Source organism: Zalophus californianus, chromosome 14 (genome assembly GCF_009762305.2).
Source record: "Zalophus californianus isolate mZalCal1 chromosome 14, mZalCal1.pri.v2, whole genome shotgun sequence".
Lineage (NCBI taxonomy): Eukaryota > Metazoa > Chordata > Mammalia > Carnivora > Otariidae > Zalophus > Zalophus californianus.
In genome coordinates, this window is record NC_045608.1 from 36,074,179 (window position 1) to 36,098,705 (window position 24,527).

At 38.3% G+C, this 24,527-nt stretch overlaps 1 protein-coding gene across 7 annotated transcripts in view; it reads right to left on the reverse strand.

Annotated features, from left to right (window-relative positions):
- The window catches only part of PTPRM (protein tyrosine phosphatase receptor type M), an 824,645-nt gene that overhangs the window by 290,746 nt on the left and 509,372 nt on the right, over positions 1-24,527 (reverse strand). For all 7 annotated transcript variants that reach the window (XM_027575435.2, XM_027575436.2, XM_027575438.2 and 4 more), the window contains exons 9-11: positions 21,029-21,138; positions 10,481-10,682; positions 7,385-7,487 (exon numbers count right to left, since the gene is read on the reverse strand). In XM_027575435.2, coding sequence (XP_027431236.1) covers positions 7,385-7,487; positions 10,481-10,682; positions 21,029-21,138 — 415 coding nt within the window. The remainder of the gene's footprint in view (positions 1-7,384; positions 7,488-10,480; positions 10,683-21,028; positions 21,139-24,527) is intronic.

Consider the following 24,527-nt stretch of genomic DNA (forward strand, 5'->3'; position numbering starts at 1 on the left):
CTGATCTTCCTTACATTTTTTTCCTTGCCTAAAGCTCCTGAGTGACTACTCACTGCCGAAAGGCTACATCTCTACTCCTTGGCACGGAGCATAAGGCTGCCCAATCTAGCCCCAATCTCCCAATCTCCCAATCTCCCTGCCCCCCCGCCCCCCACGCCTTCTACCCACTCTAATTTTAACACACTTCTCATTCCCAGATCAGGCCAACTTGCTCAGTCCTCCCTGCCCTTTTGGAACTCAGCTGTCTCACTCATTATTTATTCCCTGCCACACACTTAACCTCCTCTGCAAATTCCTCCCCAGGACATACATCTCTTGGACAATATCCATCTGCAAGACTCAGCTGCTCGGCTTCGGAGCTGCTTCTCTGAAGTCTTACCTGACCGTCCTGTGTACAACCCCTGCCCCTGGCCTCTCTGTGCCAGTCCTCATCCCTGCAATAGGGGACCAGATGACACGCTGGTCGCTCCCATCTAGATTGCTAACCCCTGAAGAGAGCCCATAACAGGCTCCTCTGTGTTCCCAGTACTCAGCACAGTGCCCGAAACCTAGTGAGTCCTTAATAACTATAATCCTAACAACTCCTGAGATAAGGTGATATTACCTTGCTCTGCAAAGATGAGGGACCCGAGGTTTAGAGATGTGAAGAAATGGGTAACAGTCACATAGCTAGTCATTGAGAGAGCTGGGATTTGAAACTAGGTTTATTTAACTCCCGAGTATGTCCTTCCCCTATATCCTGGGGCTCATTTTAAGAGTTAGGTCCACAATTTATGTGACCCATAAAACAGAGTAATTATTTGAATATTACTCTTTCTTCCTTAGAATATGCCAAAGGAGGAAAGAGTGATTCTGCCTGCTCGCCTAAAAGGTGATGCATGACATCTGACGCTATCTTGTGTCTCAGGTCACAATGGTCTTGATTATTGACAGATTCAGCAGTTTCTAATTAATTTAGAGCAAAGTGCTATTTAGATATGGAAATTATACACTGACTTATAATAGGCTAATCTAAAATTATATTACTTTAAATTTATATTACAGGATCTTTGGATCTTAAGGTAAACTCTGCGCTGTGAGGTTTTACATGATAGTTTTTCCATTCTCAGAATAATATTGTCATTCCCATAAACTTTTGGGGAAAAAAAATAAAAAATATTTGCAAATCATTATTTAACTGGTTCCTCTGACCCAAGATCAAATTCTTGGACAAAACTGTTCTGATTAAAAAGAGAATCTAGGGAATAAATTCTAACATAATCATAATGATTAAATGACCATAAAATGGTACTTGAATCACAAGTATACATACAGATATTTTTTAAGAAATGGGAGGAAGAATCGGATTCTTCAACAGTGAATAGAACATTAGACATCATTGAGCCAAGTTCTGTGTCTCACTGACTCTTGGACATCTCTTGGACAATATCCATCTGCAAGACTCAGCTGCTCGACAAGACACCCACTGGTGTCAGATTATGAATTTCACTTTCAGAATGGTTATAAACAGAGCTCAGTTTCCTTTTGTTCTATGGTTAAGTTTATTCAGTAGAGATGGCCATAACCATAATTAGCTAATGATTCAGGAGCCAGCAGGGAAACATCTAACCTTTTTAAAGAGCTGTACTACAGAACTGGGACAGCGAAGAGTTCATTAACTATTTGTAATATCAATTCCTAACTAAAACCTTGCAAATTCAGAAATAAATAGGTAGCCAGATGCAATCAAATTTCAAAATGTAGTAGAGATACCAGAATTTATTGGCATTCTATTATTTACGATTTTATTGATAGAGACAACTGTTAAATCCTTAATTTATTTTTCTTGTAAAATTAAGACCTTTTTTGTGATATCAGATTTAAAAAAAAAATGAGAAAAGGAAGAGCTAGAGGACCAGAGTTAGTCCTATGAAAAGAAACAACACAAACCACCTACTGACACGGTTTGAAAGGGCTGCTGTAAGAAAAAACACTGATATAGCAGTTAGTAGGTGTGAAGGACAGTTTGGAGTGTTTTAAAAAAATATTACCTCTTGTAATCCTCACAAGAACCTCATAATGTTGATTTACTTATAAGCTCCTTGCATGAAGCAGAAAAGAACAGGATATCCAAGCTGGTGGTGGGCATGGAGTGAAAATGTCTTTCCTTGGACTTACTGATGGTAGACAATCAAATGGATTGCCACTGCCTTAAAAGAACTTTTTAAAAATTAATATCTGGTCCATACTTCCTAATATTAAACTTCCCAAACCAAAATTAATTATATGCCAACAAGTGTAATTTCTACAGGAAACTTCTTAAAACCAAAGGCATGATTATCTCCTATCATTCATTAATTATAATGATCTCTTTCCTTGCTTTTACTGTCAAAAGATCTGTTTCACTGTCCCCTCTGAGGTGGCAGTTTTCAGAGACTCCCTGACATTCTCCTGCTGAATTCCTTTAATAAAAACTTCTGTGTGGTAACCAGCTGGGAACATGAGTGCAAGCTGTTGACCACAAAAAGAACAAATCTCGTTTTCCCTACAGCTCCAGGATCAAATCAAGCATTTTTAGGAAATTTAACAAATTTTCTTAAGGTAAACACAATTGCTTTACTGACTATTTATCCTCAATGGAATGAAAATCTGTCCTTCACCTTGGTCTAAGAACACAGCATAGAGTTTTCAAAGGACAAAGAGCTCAGTTATGAGAAAAAAATAGCATCCTTTAATACATTTTTAAAATTTTCTATCTGATTTGTTACAGAAGAATACTTGATGAGTAGTTTGGCTAAATCAGGAAATACTAGAAGTGAACAATGAGGCTTTAAGATCCGTACACATTTTTCTGGCTACCTACCTAAGGCAAAGCAGCATCAGGGAAAAGTGACAAAGAGGAGTAAATGAAAACAGCACACATTTGTCAAGTCTACCGCAGCAATGAATTCAGGGTGAAATCTGTTTAATAAAAACCCGAACATATTATATAAAAATAAAAAAATTCTTGATTTATATATGAAACTGAAGTTTTTATATGGTATAAGTCTTTTTTTAAAATCAAAAGTGTTTTGGATGAATAAAACATTTATGCCTGCCTTTTACTAACAGAAAATATTCCCTGTCTCATCTGAAATCTTACCTAGCAGGACATGTGCTTTAAAGAAATAAGGCAAAATATTTCTTCCATCTCTTCCTTATGGCCTCATCTCTTCCAGATTCATAATGGAGTGAAGTTCCTATTTGCTTTAAGACTGTGGCCCTGATTCTCAGCAACTGGACCTATTCACTTTTTAAATATAACTGTTGAGGAAGCATTCATTGCAAAGACATCTGTAGTATAAGAAGTTACCAGTGACAGTAAAAGCACAGCATTAAAATAATTAGGACTACCCTTGTTAGAAGAACAAGGTGGCTGCCATCCATTAAAAGTGTATTTGCACGTTTAGGCATCAGCTTTTTTTTTTTTTAAAGATTTTATTTATTTATTTGAGACAGAATGAGAGAGAGCACACGTCAGAGGGAGAAGCAGACTCCACGCCGAGCAGGGGGCCCGATGCAGGACTCGATCCCGGGACTCCAGGATCATGACCTGAGCCGAAGGCAGTCGCTTAACCAACTGAGCCACCCAGGCGCCCTAGGCATCAGCTTTAATGTTTTGGTTGTTGCTGTGATTGTTACCCACCTCCCATCCCCATGGACAGGCAACTTTATAGATGTTTTCCCCACTCGGTAGTTTCTCCTGAATGAATGAATCAAAGAATGAGTACTTAAAATGGTAATTTTCTAACATTTCACTGAAATGAATATCAGAATGTTTAATTAACATATTCAAGCACCGAGTTTTAATTAAGAAGACATATAGCTTCAAAACATTTATGAATAAATTGAAGCAACAATGCCTAAAGAACAAAAATGAGAGTCATTTGAAAACACCATCACCTAAGGCGCAACAACGTGAAGGAGTCTCATGCTATAGACCATGAGAACGTATAAAATATCATTAATGAGGGACACTGGCACATAGTACATATATCACGAGAGTAAAATCACGGAGAGAATTTTTGTTAGTGCAAGAAAAGCACATAGTTTGTGTAAAAATCATTCTTTATTTAGAGCTGCTATCTTACTGGCAAATTACAAGGATTTTCTCTGTTGGATTATGTCTGCGTGTAATGAACAGTGGAGAGAAGAGAGAGAAATGAGGGGATTCTAAATGAGGAAAAGAAAATTAAGCTTTCCCCTGTCTTATTAAAGAAAAAAAATTGGACCCATGAACAGACATTAAAATTCTGTCCTAGGTGCTAGTTTACTAGCTAGAGTGATGGAATTTGTGTTCTTCCATTTCAGGATTTAAATAATTTTATGTGACAGAGCTGATATGTTGATTAATAAAAAGACAGCAATCGTTTACATTGAGAGTTTAGTGCAATTTTAAGAATCTGCATTAAGCAAGCTGAGTGTTTGTAATGGAATGAATGCAGAACCACCTTACTTAGTGAAGTGCATAAATGAAGTGGGGCTGAATTTTTAACATCAATGATTATGGATTAAAGAAAAATCAAATCAATTCAAAGAACTGGCTTTGGAAATCACACAATGTCAGTATTTTTGAGCATATAATGTTGTGCAAAATCCAGAAAAGCAAACAGATGTTTACTTCTATTTCCCTCCTTCTAGTATTTATCTTATCATTTGGGAAAAGCCTTCTTGTATTGCAGTTTGATTACATGTGCATTTTGCAAATTTCCAGATGTGTTCAAATGTCTTAATCTACATTATGGCTTTATATTTTAGGTCCCCACGATTCCCTAATCAGAGTTCTCATTTCTCTAAACACTAAATGAAATTGAAAATTTTCGTATACCTCATTTAGTTTGAGAGTATTATGGACATTTTTTCCAAACTAGTCTTTCTAGATATATTGGTCTAGCATCTCCTCAATAGATAATCAGTCCCATTATGTTGTACTGTAACACCAAATCCCTTGAAAAGAACACTTTTCTGCAAAAAAAATACAAAAAACCAAAAAACAAACCAAAAAAGCCAAAAAACCCCCCAAAAAACAAACAAACAAACAAACAAAAACAAAAAAACACCCAACCCAACGACAACAAAAAACACAACTTTTTGACTGGGGGAGGGGTCAAGATAATTTCTATTCTCAAATTTGTGCCAATAAAATTTACCCATTTAAGGTAAGTATCCTTCCAATTAAGGTGATATCTATAGTGGGTTTGCCTGTAATGCTTACTGAATAGTGTCTGTAAGAACTGATCCCGATTCCAGCACAGATTTAGATGACGAACACTGAAATGTTAGCAGAATTAGAGACTGGCCTTTAAGAAATGATGTGAAACGTGGTAAAGCCGTGTTATTTTGGACACTCTGACAAGCATTTGAATGTGTATTTTTATAATATAAGAATAAAAAGCCTGAGGATATCTACAATTAACTAACTGGTAAGGCTCCAGTCTCCAAAAACAACCAGAAAGGTATAAAAGAAAACAACAAGACAATGCCTTTGAAAGGCATGTTTAGAAAATATGAATACTAGTTTGGAATGCAAGAGGGCACTTCAAAAAAGTAAGGAAAGGAGAACTGGGGAGGGGGCTGATATAGATGGCCCAAAGCAATATTATTTGAAAACTCAGACTTGAAAAGATCTATACAGAGAGGTGGACGAAAATCCGACTGGAAGTGTTTGAAGGAAAAAGGCAATAAGAACAGAAAATGAAAAAGGAGTTTATGTGAGAATAAAGTAGAACTGGGAATAACTGGCTGTTTTGGAGCAATGGTTAGGATTTCAGATCCCTTCCATTTGGAGGCCTTGAAGGTGAGTGGCCTGTATGTTTTCATTTTATTGTGATGCTCTGGTAGGAGAACACGGACCCCTGTCCTAACAGCCCGCATTGCTGAGGCTAGGCGACTCTTAAATTGGTCACAAGAAAATGATGCTCCCAAGGACATGGTCAGAGCATCAATTTTCATTTAATAATACTTCAACTTTCTGAAGTGAAAAAAGTCTGTGACCCATGGTCACAGATACATTCAGATCTTGGCCAGTCGTCTAATGAGTACACACTCTTGGGTCATTCGGATTAGGGCAACCCCTCGGTACTGCACACAAGTCAACACAAAGGGCCTAGGTAGTGTCAGTGGCTACATTTTTCTAGCAGTAATAATAGCTTAAATTTGGAATAGAGCTTTGACATATATCATAGTGTTCTCACAGACTGCACTTATGAATGGCGGTCCTAAATCCCTGACAGGAAAATCCCTTACTACTGTGTGAAGTCAACAGAGTGAACTAGAAATTGTGTCATAAAATTTTCTAGATTTTTTAAATAAAAATTTCTGTGATCCCACCCTAATCGGACTTTACTATCAACAAATGCTGTTCTGTTTTTACTGCTAACTCTGTGAAATGAAACTTGTACATATTTTATCATGTCAAAAGAAGTTCAACTGATTGCCCTATGACACTGTAGTGAAAACATGATCAAATAGAGCCAGGTTTCAAAAGGTTAATGGAGTAAAATTCTACACAAGGTGTATGGAAACAAGCCCTATATAGCCTTAAATGGGAATGTAAATGTTTCCTCGGGGTATGCTATTCAGAATAATAGGTTACTTTGAAGGGAATCTATTCTGCTAGTACAGAATATCTAAATCCTTCTGAAACAAGCAGCAATTTCATTTATATAGATTAATGAGCTTATGACAAATTCATACTCAAGAGTTATTCAGGCATTCCTCTGCTCCTTCCCAGGACGAATAAATTTATTTTATTCATTCACCGTAAAAGTTACACTTTATAATTTCTTAGCTATATAAATCATCATGGGATGAGAAATGGGGCCTACATGTTGGTAATAAACTTAAATATGTTTGAATAAAGGCTTCACAATGCTCTTTCCAATCATTGGTTTCTTTTAAAAAAATAAATATACCACCACATATTCAATGGAGAAATTAGCCAATTTCCCAAAAGTTAACTGACTTAAAGCCCCAGGTAAACAAACAAACAAGCAAAAAACCAAAGGTCCATTTAAAGAACAGAGCTCAGGATCAAAATGTCATCGGCCCTTGGGTAACTAAATTGCAGCAAGCAATTACTTTTTAGAAGTAAAGCCACCTCTCAACAGACTAAGGCTTTTGTTCCATATCTTCAAAGAACAACCCACTTGCATCAGCATCAAACTGCTCACAATACTTGCTCACCCGACATCAAAGCACATCCCCTTTCCTGAGTCACTTCTTTTAATTAGAGCTAATAAAGATACAGGTTTACACGCTGCCTGATGTTTGCAGCAAATCCCTAGAAAACACAGTCAAGAAATTCATCAATTTGATGTTAGTGTCTATCTCCCTGGAGCCAGCCCACCCCGCCTCTGCTCAGTACCTGACAGGCGCGCCTCGGCTGTGTGCCGGTTTCAGCATGACTGTCACTGTATTGTCCGTTTGATTCAAAGGGGTCTCGAGTTCATAAGCCGGCATAGAGGGTGCTGGGGGAAAAATGTGTGAGATGGGAGACTCATTATTTCTGGTCGATCTTTTCAGTTTTCCTCCTAGTTCCATTTGCAAAGAACATTAAGAACACAGTGCACTTAAACTGCAGCTATGAACCGACCATGGGCAGCCTCTGTGTATATACCCTACAGAGAATATCAGGAACCACTGCTAAAACCAGGAGATGTTGACTTCTTTGATCTTGAGTTTAAGCTGGGAGAGAGTATGGGGCGGCTTGTGAGGTGTTAGTAATATTCTGTCTCTCGATTTCCATTATTGCTAAATGGGTGTAGGTTAGCTTGAGAACATACATCAAGCTGGGCACTTATAATTTGTGTACTTACTGGTAGGTATGCTTTTCTTTAAAAATAACTTTAAATGCATATTTAAGAAATAATCACTAGGATCATAAAACTGAACATTATAGCTCTCCCATCGAAGTCAAAATGGAAGACTCTGTGTATGCCACAGATCCATCTAGGGATCTGAAGAAGACTATTAGAAGCCAGAGAGGCTTGTTGAAATTAGTGACCATTAGTGGGCTCTCAGGGAGAGCAGGAAGGTGGAAAAGATACGGGAATTGGAGTAAGAAAGGCTTGGGTTGACTTTCTATTTTGTTTTAAACAGCCTAAGAGCTTAGGCACATAAATTATCTCTGGAGCTTCAGTTTACCCTTCTTTCAAAATAGGAGAAATTACCCTCTAGGGTTATTATGGGAATTCAAAGAGATAATAAAGAGAGCCAGCCAAATATAATTCTACCAATGTTAGTTCTTTTCCCCCACTTCATGTGAATCCTATTTCCAGGTCCATTTCCTGGCATTCTTTGTTTTCTAGATTGTTCATTCTTACGAGAAGATAATGACAGAGTTCTTCAATAATTTTGTCATCACCATGGACTAGATAGATCACTTCATGAGGCTGTGATGCGGGAGGGCACATGGTATAGGTACCTGATGAGAACACTAGTGATCATTTTTTTTACAAATATAGTTTTTTAAATCTCTTACACATAAAAAGCTTTTCTGTAAAAGACATGGGTTATATCTCATTTCCATTTATTGGATTTTCTCAGCATTAAAAATTAACTCCAATTCTATTAAAATTAACTCTGATTCATAACACAGACTTATTATTTTGTATAGAAAATAGTTATCTGAGGTCCATGAAAGTAGAAAATTGGGGCCCATAAACTGTAATTTTCTTTGAACTATAAAAATCAAATAGTTACTCTTGAAGAATCTGTGCAGGCTAACTAAAATGTCAACTGTCTTTGTTTTTGGATAAAACTGTATGAACTTGGTGGGCTAACAGTGGTCAGACTCATATCAACCAGAATTTTTATATAACAGAAATGGTAAAAATGAATTGTTTTTTTTCTAAAAGAACATCCTCTTTAAGATAATACTCTTTGAAATATGGTTTCCATAGGGCAAAATTACCAAAATAATGGAGGCTTGGAAATACACATACTGGCACACATTTCCTCTTCAGTCTCCATTGTAAGTTCAAGCACCAGATTATATCATCTTAATTACATCCAGGTATCAATGCACTTGATCAAGATCAGAGAGGACATGTATGGAAAATTACAACTAGAAGCCAGATTTTCTGATTCCAAGTCTAGTAGTCTCTAGAAATGTATGACCTATGCCATTTTCCTAACCTCCCAAGGACGTCTTCCTCTTCTTCCAACTCTCCATACTGTTATTACCTAACGCTTCTTATGAAATATCAAGTATATATTGAACTTGAACTTGAATATCAAATATCAAGTGTACATTGAACTTGAACTTGAACAAAGTTGAGTTTGTGCTCATAAATAAAATCTTACACGATGAAAAATTTCCTCTTAAGTTATAATTGCTTAAAAACAAAATTCCAAACCTCCCTCCCTCAAAACCTAATTGAGTGCTTATAGTATTCTTTTTCTTTTTAGATTTTTATTTATTTATTTAAGAGAGAGAGCACACAAGCAGGGGGAGGAGAAGAGGGAGAAGCAGACTCCCTGCTGAGCAGGAAGCCCAACGTGGGACTTGATCCCAGGACCCCAGGATCATGACCTGAGCTGAAGGCAGATGCTTAACCCACTGAGTCACCCACACACCCCTATAGTACTCTTGTTGTAAGCACTTCCCTGCCTCTGATTCTAAGCAAAAACTTTCCAAAAACTAGAAATGAGGGACAATAGATAAAATAAGGCTAAATATTATTTAGCTAACACTGACTGATTGAAAGAGTTATTTCCCTCACCAGCCTCCTGCTCATCTCCCCCCAACCAAAACAGGCAAAGCCAAAACTCAAATACTTCACCACTCATACCCAAAGGGGGAAAAAGGAAATGTCCATGGAATTGTGTTTATTGCTATTATATATCCAGCAGATGGCAACTCCATTTCCTCTAGTCTGAAGCACAAAGACATTTTCTGCACAGTTGCACATGCCCAGAAATACTTCTCAAATTCTGTCTTTGGTCGGATGGCATAATTGAGTCTCTACCAGGAAGAAGCTGGAGGCTGTAAGTGCCTGGTACCACCCCTCTGTCATCGCAGAGGACATGCAACTACTAACGGTGAAGGTCCCAAGGAAGGGTGAGCCTTCTGGAAGCAGACTCCATATAACGCTGTCTTTCTGCTGAGCACTCAGTCGTTCACGGCTCATTAAAGATATCTCTCCAATGTTGCTGCTCTGGTAACCTGTGCTGTGAAGGGGGTAGGAGCACACAGACTAGAACTCTCACTCATGCTCAGGTCCTCCAGTGCAAACTGATACAACATGCCTACTTCCTAATGCAGGAGGATCTTAAGCTCCTGAATTATAAGTATTTGCAGTATCTCATTCAATTCCATGAGTCTGATTTTCATACACGCCAAAGTGTTAATCTGAACACAATGGGTCAGTCGGGGTGAGGTTTGTATCCTTGACAATGGGGATGAAAAATACAAAAACGCTACCTCTGATAAAAGACATAACTCACAAAGGTATAATACCTGATATTCTGGTGGTGAACTGATTTGTTGCTGGAGGTCCAAACCCCTTAGCTGTGCTAGCTCGGATGGTGAAGGAGTAAGTGGTCCCCGGATACAGTCCGAAGAACAGAAAATGGGTTTCATTCCCCAGTTTTGAAACTCTTCCACTTTGATTGGATAAGTCTATTTCGGGGTCAAAGGAACTGACTGCTTTGTAGGTGATCTGCAAGAGAATAAGAATTCGATAAAATACCTGAAGCAGGTGGACCGGGATCACATCTTTATCCAATAAACCCCTGTGATGTATGCACTGTCAGATGCTTTATGATAAGCTCCTCTACTCACTCAGACTCTTCAAATCCTGGATCCAGTGAAGGGGTGCAGGAACTCAGGCAAAACTGCTATGAGTTATTACTTTTATAGACAGAGGAACTGAAAGCCAGTAGATTAGAACAGAAAGGATGAGTTCAGGTTTAAGCTAATACCTTGAAGTTGTTTGCTTTCAAAATATCACTTTGGAAAACTACATTACAGTTGGCTTAAAACGACATCACAAAATATACAACTAGCTCAAACAGATAAGGACCATACAAGGGTAAGGACTCATCTCTCATCCAGGGGCCAGTTTGATTCTGCACTGAATAGGATTATTGTCTTCTGGAAACAAGGGCACTTTTAAATGTTTTCACCAATGTGGGCAAAGATATCTGCTCTCAACAATAAATCCTAGACACGTGTCAGGAGCTCTTGATGGTATGACCATGGTGCTCATGACGGGTCATTATTACTTCTTTTCTTCAGAGCAACGCTGTCCGATAGAACTTTCTGTCATGATGGAAATGTTCTATTCTGCACTCTTATGGTAGCCACCAGCCAAAACTGGTGACAGAGCACTTGAAATGTGGCTAGTGAGACTGAGGACCTGAGCATTTTATTTAATTTAATTTTCATTAACTAAAATTTAAATGTAAATCACTGCGTGACTAGGAGCTGCCATTTCAGGGAATGCCACTCTAGAAGGCTCTCATATGTTGCCACATAACAGGTGTTTAAAGCACATTGGACGCATCTGGAATGTGTGAAAATAAATATATCATAGGTGTCTTGAAATTTGCCCTTTCAAATGACTTTTTTAAAGAATGTCACCATAAGTAGTTCATCAACTATTCACGAACACGCATTTTAGTGGTGATTACGAACTTCTACTGGTTGTAATGACATGATTTTTAAATGTGGCATATTCAAAAGTTTTAAATTGCAAAACTGAGCACTTTTCTTGCTTTTAAATAGGTAAACTTACTTATAATTTATGTGCATGAACACTAACACTGTTATTATACGAAGTGATAATTGACATTCTTTCTTCTTATATTTATACCATGTCATTATAATTAGGGAGACCTCTCTGAAAGAATATTTAGATTGAATCATCTAAGTTTGGCAAGAAAATGTTTGCTGTATATATTAATTACTAGAGTGCATGCCACTCTCAGAGTTAGGCAGCATATCTGTCGTTAATCCTCTAGCCGATTTCCCTCACAAGGTTTCTCTGAGTCAAGAGACAAGATAGTGTCTCCCACCAGCTGCTCTGGGAGGGACTTCAGCATTGGCACCACTGTGTCCTTAGTTGTTTATCAGTCCTTGTTCTGACACTTCTAGAGAAAAGGGTGGTTCAAAGACGGTAGATCTAAATTGTGGTGGCATATCTGCTCCCCAAAGTTTATTCATTCATTCATTCATTCATTCATTCATTCATTCACCCATTCTAAACACATTCATTGCATGCCTCCAGTGAACCAAGCACTGGGCCCTGAGCTGGGATCTCACATGGTGGGTGAGACATGGTACCTGTCCTGGAGGAGGTAATAGTCTGGTGGAGAAGTAGAGATGCAATTCAGCAGCTGTGATACAGTCATAAGTAAATGAGAATGAGCACTGCCTGCCAGAGCTAGGTACAGCTCCTTGTTCGTTCTGTTGCCTTACTAAAAACTCTAATGGGACACAATTGTATAGGAGACAAAGTCCAAACTTCCTACCTTTGGATTTAAGACCTGCTTACATCTTCTCCAAACTCATCTCTGAATACTTAACACAGTGACATTATATTACCTTCTGCCCTGGTCCAGGGATAAAGGTTTTCTGTACCACAAACACTGGGCTTTTCTGACACTGCTTTGGCTCATAAACGTTCACCAGTCTGGACGGTGATAGCACTATCTGTGCCCCACTTTCTCTCCCTGCTCAGATTCATTCATTCCATTCAAATATTGATGGAGTGAACACTGACACCATGAGCACCGTGGTCAGTGGGTGGACAGAGGCCCTGACTGCAGGTATTTAAGAATCTGGACTGCAGTGGGTGGAGCTGGGAGAGATGCAGGAAGTAAATTAATAATTTTAAAATGCTAAAATTCAGTAGATGAAACAAACACGGTGTTAAGACAAAGAATATTGTAGACAGAGAGGGATACGTGCTTGACCACTGGGAATGGTTGCGGAAGGGGCCACTGAGGGGATGACAGTTAATTTGAGGAGACCTGAACTTTGGGAGAGCCAGCCATGCCAAGAGTTTGGGAAAGAACAGCATGAACCAAGGCCATGAAGCAGGAGCATTTTGTACACGGTTAGTGGACAGAAAGACGGCCTGTGTGACTGTGGCTCAGCAAGCAAGGTGAGTGTGGTCCCTCGACCAGGGGCTGGGGGAGTGGGCAAGGGCCATTCCATGCAGTGCTCTGTACCCTAAGAAGCATGGATGCATACAAGGGGGAGTCTTGGAATATTCTGAAGTATGAAAACCAAATTATCTAATTTCCCTTATGAAAAGACCAGGTTAGCTGCCAGGGGAAGAAGTGGTTTGTTGGATGGAAACAGTAAGGGGAGGGAGGGAGGTCACTGGGAACTACCACAGAGACCACAGGGGGAAGCTTCAGCACCTCTGACAGTGCTGTGTTGGGACTAAGGTTAGCACGGTGAAGAGAGCCGTAAATGAAAAGAACTGGCATATTCGAGAGTTAAAATGGACAGAAGTCGGTGATCAATTGAATATGGGGGAAAAGATGGAGGAATCAAGGATAGGTTCCATATTTGGGGCTTAAGCAAAAGATGGCCCCGCTTACTGAACGGGATGGAATGAATGAGGGGAAGTGAACTGCTGGCTTGTAGACACAGAGTGCATGGTATCAAGCTGGGATTTGAGAGGTATGGCCAAGAAATAGAGATGTGGGGGTGATCGGCATTGAAATATTATGGTTTAGGAATGGATGAGGTCGCTGGGGAAAGGATTTCAGAGAGAACAGTGACATTTAATATAACCAGTGGTGGAGGAGGAGATCAACAAACGAACCAGAAAAGCCAACAGAGAGAGCTGTCATGGAAATCAAAAGAAAGAAAAGGAAAAAAGTGTCTGAAGAAGGAAATGCTTTCAAAGATGCCAGGAGTTCAGGTGAGATTGGAACAAAACGTGTCTGTCCGCCATGTCTGAAGCCAGAGTTCCCATTTTACTTCTCTGTAAAGCTTCCAAAATGTGGCCCAACGATCACTGGCTCAGCTGAATGCCCAATGTTGTGACTGAGTTCATACAGTTCATTTGGCGATACATCATGGAGCGCTGTGAAAGCTCTCGCATAGTCTTTTTTTTTTTTTTTTAAGATTTTACTTATTTATTTGACAGAGAGGCACAGCAAGAGAAGGAACACAAGCAGCGGGAGTGGGAGAGGGAGAAGCAGGCTCCCCGATGAGCAGGGAGCCCAATGTGGGGTCCGATGCAGGACTCAACCCCCGGACCCTGGGATCATGACCTGAGCCGAAGGCAGATGCTTAACTGACTGAGCCACCCAGGCACCCCTCTCTCGTAGTCTTAAATCATGCTTTCAATATGCCAAAGGAAGTGGAACTTTTCACGTAATTTTATCTTCTTTCTGAGGAGTGACCGATGTCTTACTCTTCTTTCTGATCCCACAGTGATCAGTACATATTTGGCACTCAGTATATATTTTCCCCAAAAGACTCCCAGGAAGAAGAGGTGTGCACATGTGCTTACACAAATGCTCACACTACAGCAAGTAGGATGTTGCTGCACCTGCACTGACTATACAGCAGAAAGCAAATGCTTGAGCAAAGGACCTGTTGCTCCACGGGGGCCGATGGGTTGGTATTCATCTATTGCCATGGTCATGCAGGATAAGCTAGACGGGGGCCCTGTCATGGGTCTTTCAGTCACAGCCCTCTGAGAATTTGCTAATCAACAGATCCTCTCTCCCAGACCCATAAAAATGCACATACACACTAATGCATGTGCTCTTAAAAATTATGGACCCTTTTCCTCACTATTTTTTTTAAGATTTTATTTATTTACTTGAGATAGAGCAAGATCGAGAGAGAGAGAGCACAGAGGAAGAGTGAGAGCACAGAGGCAGAGGGAGAAGCAGGCTCCCCACTGAGCAGGGAGCCCAATGTGGGGCTCGATCCCAGGACCCTGGGATCATGATCTGAGCTGAAGGCAGACGCTTAACCGACTGAGCCACCCAGGCGCCCCTTCCTCACTATTTTTTAAAGAATTTATTTGAGAGAGAGAGTGTGAGAGTGTGTGTATGTGTTGGAGGGGGAGGGACAGAGGGAGAGAGAGAGAAAATCTCAAGCAAACTCCATGCTGAGCACGAAGCCGGATGTGGAGCTCAATCTCACAACCCTGAGATCATGACCTGAGACAAACCAAGAGTTGGACACTAAAGAGACTGAGCTGCCCAAGCGCCCCCCTCTCCCTCACTTCTAACAAATCCCTAACAAGCAAGTTTGTTGTATAGATGCAGACACAAAATGTCAGAAAAGTCACTGATCCCTGTCAAAGCCAGCCCTGGGAGTTTGAATACCAGGAATAAAAAACCCAGCTCCTCAGGAATAGGAGCAATCCACTCTAGAATCCACTGCCCTTCGGAGAGTGGATGCTCCATCTATATGTATCTGAGCAGTTGTTCATAGAGGTGAAAAACACCTCTATGCTCACACCCAAATGTACCATGTCTTTTTGGCATTTATTTTTTCATTTGTTCATTCAGTGCATGTTTATTAAGAGCCTATTAAGTGCCAGGCTGTAGTAAAGCAGCAGGAAACTCTCAGAAGGAAAGTTTGGGACTGCTTCCATGCTTGCAGTGTATCTCTGGCTGAGGGCCAAGGCAATTTTGATGCAGCCTACATGAAGAACACTGACGGGGCGCTGGGGTGGCTCAGTCCTTAAGCGTCTGCCTTCGGCTCAGGTCATGATCCCAGAGTCCTGGGATCGAGTCCCACATGGGGCTCCCTGCTTAATGGGGAGTCTACCTCTCCCTCTCCCTCTGCCCCTCTCACCCCCCACTTGTTCTCTCTTTCTCTCTCTCTCTCAAATAAATAAATAAAATCTTAAAAATAAAAAGAACACTGACGTTCCACATTGGAGTTTGCAGTTTTATGGGATGTCGCAAGTCCAAAGCGAACTGACATGAGAATGACATAAGCGGGGGCCACATGTAGGTAAGATGGGGTCAATATTGGATGACTTCTGATTCATACGTAGGTGCCTGAAATTATCTCAAGTTACCTTCCCCTCCTCTATTTACAGTCTCAAGTTCTGAACTAAAAGATTCATAGAGAACCAAAAATAGAATAACATGCAATTTTTGGCCAGGAGGGGATAAAAAAATCCTCTAGGGAGTGTGAGTTGATTGGAATTTCAGCCAGTGTTAAATACAGTCCTTTAATGGAGAGCCACGCAATTGGAAGAATGAATAATAAAATCTGATTTCCGGGGAGGAAAGAACCTAGGATACTTCAGAGAACAGTACAATATTTGGATGAAAAACTGAAAGAGAAGCAGAAGTCCCACAGGAGGAGAGAGGAGGGGAGAGCATGAGGAGGAAAGAAGTTAATAAGCAAAAGCAGGTAGTGTGATCGTTGAGAAGGTTTTCAGAGAAAAGAAAATTCCATATATGTAGCTCATTAAATTCCAGGAGAAAAATAGTGGGAGATGCAGTAATAAATGAGAATTGGAATTAGATCATGGCAGGCCTTGAATAATGAAATGAAACTTCTTGACATGGACCTTAAATTCTACTTCTTTCTACACTCTTACCTATCTCAGTCAGTAGTGATTAGTTGAGCCCAGTTATCCAGGCCTGGGATCTTGAGGTGTCTTCAACTGCTGAATACCCCCATCAGTTGACAAATCCAGACCATTCTACTTTGCTACGTGCCCACACAACACTTTATACTCCTCACACATTAAAGTGATTTGCTTTTGGTACTTATTTCATTCTATTGTTAGTTGCTGTTAGGACTGTTACTTCTAATAGAGAAGGGACAGTATCTTTTATACTTCTGTCTTCTCCCACTACCTTACACACACACACACACACACACACACACATACTCTCTCTCTCTCTCCACACACACACACACAGTTTTTATTTAAATCCCAGTTAGTGAACATACAGTGTAATACGAGTTTCAGGTGTACAATAGAGTGATTCAACACTTCCATACATCACCCAGTGCTCATGATGACAAGTGTACTCCTTAATCCCCATCAGCTATTTCATCCATCTACCCTACCCAACTCCCTTCTGGTAACCATCAGTTTGTTCTCTATAGTTAAGAGTCTCTTTCCTGGTTTGCCTCTTTCTCTCTCTCTTTTATATATACATATATATATATTTTTTTTCTTTCTTTTTTTCTTTTTGTTCCCAAAGCTTGTTGTTGGGAACATGACCAGGAGTCTGGAGTTTACTTACTAGGCAATCAAAAGCCATATAAAGTTAGTGAGGTACAATGAAAATACTTGGACATATATATATCCCTCTGTATTTGGGAGTATTATTGACTGATAAACTTCTAGAAATAGGCTTGATATGCAATGTTTAAAATTTGATAGGATCCCCCAAATTGCCTACATGAGAGATGCAAAATGTATGTTCCCATCAACAGTCTATACACATGTGCATTTCCCCATGTCACTGCTTAACACTTGATCTCATACAAACTTAAACTTCTTGTAGCACTTGCTTTATTTCATTTCTGAATCATTAGTAAGGTAGGATAGGTATCTCTTCACGTGCTTAAATGCTACTTGGATTTTTTTTTCCCTATGAATTGCCTCCTCTTATTCTTTGTCTAGTTTTTCTAATGGAATGCTTTGTCCATTTCTTAGCAATCTCTATCAAGTCTGTTTATTGTGGTCAACAACCCATCCACTGTTATAAATTTTGAAAATAATTTCCTCAAGTCTTCTGTCTGTATTTAGACTTTCCTACTGCTATCTTTTGTTGTTCAGAAGTTTAAATTCTTATATAAGTAAATCTGTCAATTTTTTAAAATATAACTTCCAGATTTTATGTCAAGCTTAGTAAGATACATTACAGAAATACCTTCCTTATTTTTCTTATAGTGTTCTGGTAGTTTAACTTTTGTGTTTAGAACGTGAAACCATTTGGTATTTTTTTTTCTTTTATGATGTGAGGTAGGTGTCTTAATGGCATATTATTCTTTTTTTTTTTTAAATTTTATTTATTTATTTGAGAGAGAGAGAATGAGAGACAGAGAGCACGAGAGGGAAGAGGATCAGAGGGAGAAGCAGACCCCCCGCTGAGCAGAGAGCTCGATGTGGGACTCGATCCTGAGACTCCAGGATCATGACCTGAGCCGAAGGCAGTCGCTTAACCAACTGAGCCACCCAGGCGCCCCAATGGCATATTATTCTTGTAAAAAATGCTGGGTTTGCTAATATTTATTAAATTTTATCAATCTCTATTCATAAATGAACTTGTACTGTAATTTCTACCTTGTAAAATTTTGGAAGGTCATGCACCCAGTTGTTAACAGTTATTACCTCTGAAAAGTGAAATTGGGAAGCAAGGATATTATTTTGAATACTTCTGTACTTAAAATATTCTTTCAGAGAGCGATATTACATTTCTATTTTAATAAAATAAAAATTTTGATCGCTGTTGAGGAAGGCTGTATTTATCAGTCTAGGTTTTAGGCAAATGACTCCGATAAAAATAAAGGGCTGATCGAGAAGTAAAGGGACAGGAAGGGCTAGAGCCTGAACAAAGGTGGGGAGAGCAGAAAGAAAAGGCTAGTTCAAGAAGGCTGAAGATGGTTGTTAGGGGAATCAAAAGGAGAGGCAAAGACTAAGATCAGAAGAATGCTTCAGTGCTATCAACTGCCATGACTCCTGGCAGAAAATGATGATGTCAGCATTGTCCAGTCACTGATGGTTTGGTGTATTTCCTAAGACGTAAAGAGAGCCTGAAAATAACCTGAACCCATAGTGTATTCATTTACAACATCTACAGCATTCAACCTGTTTTCTCTTCTCTCCTGCAAAAATGATCCAACTGCGCTCCCTGCCCTAAAGAAACACCTGTATCATTTGTTACTAAGTTTTTCTCCAATCATGATAATTTACCTCACCTTCCAGTTTTTACCTATAATCAAATGTGTTTCTATGAAAAAACATACTGTCCCTAAGGTTCCTGCTTTTTTTGAGGGGGCAACTGTTCTATTTCCTTAGCGTGATGTCAGTACCCAGAGACTGTGGTCCTCTGGAGGGGACCAAGTTGGGCTGAACATCGGTCCTTGGCTCCAGGAGAAAGCTGTGCCTATCACTGACTCTCACACAGGCTGGGCACAGCATACAGTGCATCTTAGCTGAAGAAGAGCTCCGTCCTAAGACCCCACCTAAGGCCTATTTTTTTTTTTTTTTTAAGATTTTATTTATTTGAGAGAGAGAGACACAGCGAGAGAGGAATACAAGCAGAGGGAGTAAGAGAGGGAGACGCAGGCTTCCCGCAGGGCGGGGAGCCTGATGCCGGGCTCGATCCCAGGACCCTGGGATCACAACCTGAGCCGAAGGCAGACGCTTAACGACTGAGCCACCCAGGCGCCCCCCCACCTAAGGCCTATTTTGAGAACAGAAACCCCCCTTCCTACTTCTGGAAAACATGGGGGAAAGAGAAAGATCTGGTGGCCAGAAAACTTGTATTTAATCAGTGAAGCCTGATTCACACATTTAACATTTTCCCTTTGGTACCTAGAAAAATAAACCAACCTGCTCTACTTACCTATATCTGATTTTTAAAACCCTGATTTATGGCACATTCAGGTATCCCCAATTATAGCAGCATTTAGATCAGTGTTCAACTGGGAGACCCTGGCTGCTGAATTCACAGAGATAATGGATTCTTCTTTTGAATGGTTATTCCTATTGTTTTCATGCTAACGTTACTTATTACACAAAGATGTATATTCAGCGGCATCAAGAAGAATGAATCTAGCTATTATTTTCTGTCTGTCTAGATATCAATATGTGGTTTTTAGGACAGATGGACTTATTTCTTGGAACTTAACACTGGTTCAAAGGCTGTTATCTTTTCTAGTAAAATATTGTTATTCTTAGGTAAGAATCTCCAAAAGTGAGACCAGAAAATGGTCTTGGGCCCAACAATATTAACTAAAAATTCTGATCACTGAGAAAAAATATGAACTTGTTTCATTATAATACTTAGCTCTTTCAAAGCTGAGCCACAGATTTTTGTAATACTGAGTTCTTTTACAATGAAGCAGCCCAATGAACAGCATCAATAACTTAACATGAAAATCAACTTTTTTTTCTCTTTTCTCTTACTTTGTTTAGCTTTCAATTAAAAACATTATTTTTTGCATTTCAATACCAATTTTCAAAAGATATAAGGAAACATAAATGTGAGGCTAGTTGGGTCAGGGAAGGGTTTACTGGTGATTACTGTCTGACAGCTAATCTGCTCAGGCTTTTGTCAGTGGTTCTGAAAGGTATTCAAGCAGAGGTTCCATAGGAGGAATTGCCGCGATTTTTAGAAACCTAACAACATATAATTTTGTTAAATTTGCATTCAAATAAATGCTTGCTTAAAAAAAATGCACCTGCTTGTTTCTATGACAATAGGCACAGTGAAATGATGCTCATACAGATGTGATGCTGTCACCCCGTTACTGCTGTTATTTTTTTCCTTGAACAATTCATCAAATTCTTCTCTGCTCTCTATCACTCAACCATTTGGTATGCCTCAGTAGACAAAACTATGTCAAGGAAGTCTAAAGGATGTTTTGCTAATACTAAGAAACCAAAAGACATTATTCTATTGTTATCCCTGAGACAATGTCTATTGACTTTGCTAACTGGATAATCAGCATTCTTCTATAATTCAGTAGTAAATTATTTTATAGCTAGCAAGAATAGGATCATGTGGTTGCCTCCTAATCAATGTACACTTCAAAATACTTACTGTTTTTATTACAAGTGATTTTTTGTTTTGTCTTTACATATAATAACATATAGTCTAGAAATATCCAAATCATTATAAATGTATATCCTGAAATGATACATAATTGAAAAACTCAGGATTTTTTTTTTTGCTTCTATGCAGTAACCATTGTTAACTGTCACAGGTATTAAACTTCATAGAAAACATGAGGCCATTATGCATTTTTAAATACTAGACAGTCTAGCTTTCACAGAAATTATAATGAAAAATTAAATCCACTAATAAATGTATATACTACCTCATATAAAGTGATGACACCATATGTTTGAATTGGTTCTCGCCACTGAAGAAATATCTTCTCTTCAAAAGTACTTCCTTGGATAGATTCAGTAGGAACAGCACCTGGCACTAGAAGGGGGAAAAAAAAAAAAATCAAGAAATGTTTGAGAGACCCCACCCAAATTAGATTTTTCTAGACATGTTAGGTTTTTCACTCTCAATTGAGATGTAAGATTTAATAGTCCATAGATAAACTCAGTTTTCTTTTAAAAAATCTGAAATTTAAAACCATTTTCGGCATGGAGCACTGGGTGTTATACAAAAACAATGAATCATGGAACACTACATCAAAATCTAATGATGTTCTGTATGGTGACTAACATAACATAATAAAATAAAATAAAATTATAAAATAAATAAATAAAAAATAAAACCATTTTGGCTACACTGTCCTTATAAAGAAAATAATCTCACCACTTTTTTCTTTAAAGTTCAAATCAATTAGATGAAGCTCAGTAATCACCTTTTAAATGAACTTTTATGTTCTTCAGAAATAAAGAAAGATACAGATAAATAAGAATGCCCACACATTGCTTGTGGGAACAGAAACGGGTACAGCCACTTTGGAAAATAATTTGGTAGTATTTAGTAAAGCTAAAGAGGCATGTATCATATGAGCCAATAACCCTACCTCCAGGTATATTTCCTAGTAATATTCTTGCATGTATGTACCAGGAGACATATAGTAAGATGTCAACATAGCATTTTTTAATAAAAATAATAATGTGGGGACAAACTGAATGGTTTAATAAATTGTTATAGTCACACAATATAACACACAAAAGACTGAGTATAAATGACAGCTATATACATTATCATGGATGAATTTTATGTTTTTATATATTTTACAGTTATAATATTGAGTGACAAAATTATGTGAAAGAAAAATAGATATGAACTATTGTACTGATATTTAATATATCTGCTAAAAATACACACAAAATAGGTGTTCTAAAAAGATGTGATATAGATGTAATAATGAATATTTTAAAAATTAATTTATTTATTAATGATACAAAAGACTTTGGGAATTTTTATGCCAGTTTTTAAAAACCTGAAATATGCAACACCTTTTGACTAGTTTTCAAATAAATCTTACTGACATAAGGGAAGGTGGAAATTTACCTGCTAATTTTCTATAAAATAACATTTAGTGTTATTTTAAAAATATTGTTTAATCTCATTTTCACGTAAACTCAGTTTTTGCATATGCATTATATCATACACAATTTAGTGTATTAGTGTGTCTATTCTATTTAAAAACTAATATATCCGTAGTGTTTATACATATATTTGAAGGTACATGATCAAATTTCTTGGTGAGGGTATGGGTAATCAAAAAGTAGTTGGAGAGGACTCACACTTCTCAAAATTTACTACAAAGCTACAGCATCAAGACAGTGTGGTGCTGACATAAAGATAAACATACAGATTAGTGTAGCAGAATTGAGAGTACAACCTACATTTGCAGTCAATTGATTTTCATTAAGGGGACAGGAAAATTTAATGGGGAGATGATAATCTTTTCAACAAACGGTGCTGGGACAACTGGATATCCACATGTGAAAAAATGAAGTTGGATTCTTACCTCACGCCATATATGAAGTTTATATCAAAACCGATTTAAGAGCTAAATGTAAGAGCTAAAACTACAAAACTCTTAGAATAAAACATAGGCGTGGGCGCCTGGGTGGCTCAGTTGGTTAAGCGACTGCCTTAGGCTCAGGTCATGATCAGGGAGTCCCAGGATCGAGTCCCGCATCAGGCTCCCTGCTCAGTGGGGAGTCTGCTTCTTCCTCTGACCCTCTTCCCTTTCATGCTCTCTCTCTATCATTCTCTCTCAATAGATAAAAAAATAAATAAAAATCTTAAAAAAAAAAAACAAAACAGGCGTGAACCTTCATGACCTTGGATTAGGCAATAGTTTCTTGGACATGACACCAAAAGCAAAAGCAGTAACAAAAAAAATACAGATAAACTGTACATCATCAAAATGAAAAGCTTTGCACTTCAAAGGGTACTATCAAGAAAGTGAAAAGATAACACAAAGAATAGGAGAAAAGTTTTGCAAATCATATATCTCACAAGAGATACCTTAAATACATAAAGAACTACAAAAACCCAATGAGAAAACAAAAAATCCGATTAAAAATAGGCAAAGGGTCTGTATAAACAGTTCTCCAAAAAAGATAAACAAAGGGCCAATAAGCACATGAAAAGATGTTCAACATATCCACCTAGCAGGAAAATGCAAATCAAAACCACAGTGAGATAGCACTTCACACCACTAAAATGGCCATAGTCCGAAGGCAGATAATAAGTACCGGTGAGAATGTGGAGAATTGAAACTCTCATACACTATTGGAGGGAATATAAAAATCCTACAGCTCCTATGAACACAGTCTAGCAGCTCTCCAAATAGATACATATTGATACATTTACCATGTGAATTCCACTCCTAGGTACACACCAAGAGAATCGAAAACATATACTACTCAAAATTCTACACAAATACTAATATAAAATTATATATGAATATTAATATAAGCATTTTAATAATAGCCCCAAAGTGGAAACAACCCAAATGTTCAACTCATGAATGGATAAACATATCTCAATAAATTTAGAAAAGGGAGTTGGAGAATTTTTAGATTGTGAGAGGGTATGGATAGTCCTTTAAGGTTTGGTAAGATCTCTACAGGCTGGAAAGAGTGCCTAGAATTGCAAAAGGATACTCACAGGTAGTACACAATTTTTTTAGTTAAGGGGCTACTGGTAGATGTAAGATTTTATAGTTATTTTGAATACAGCTCAGTACTGCTTGGCAGAAAAAAAATTACTGATTCAGATGGGAGGCCTGGGTTCCGATTTAAGACTTCTCAGTAATTAAACTGTGTAGTTTGGGCAATTCACTGAACCTCCTTGGGTCTCAGTTGCCTCATATTTAAAATGAGGAACTTGGATTAAGTTCATCTTTACCATCCAAACTCTAAATAATACATAAATATGAAAATAATTGTTTATCTTAAGCTGAAGGAATTGATGTGAAACTACATAAAGCGAAGAAAACCAAGGTATTTATGAAGTTATAACACTGAGGAGTTCTAAGAAAATTCAGATTCCAGGGTCTGAGATGGAAATATTCATCAGTCAGAAGCTGAACTAAAATTGGCCATGCCAGAGAAAACTCTAGTCTTTTCCTCTTGAGCCTGAAAGTGTTTATTATGATATCACCATCAGTTTTCTCACAGTAGCAAGATAAATATGAGTGGCTCTATTATTTTGAGATGATATTCACTAATTGAAAATACTTATTAATCTTCGTGCAGATGTAAAGAGGTAAAGACAAAAAATATATCTGATTTCATTCAGTTACTCTAAATCATAGTGAAATAAAATGGGAAATAGTCAAAATTATGTTGAACAGAGGTCATCTTATAAGGGTAAACTTATTAAAA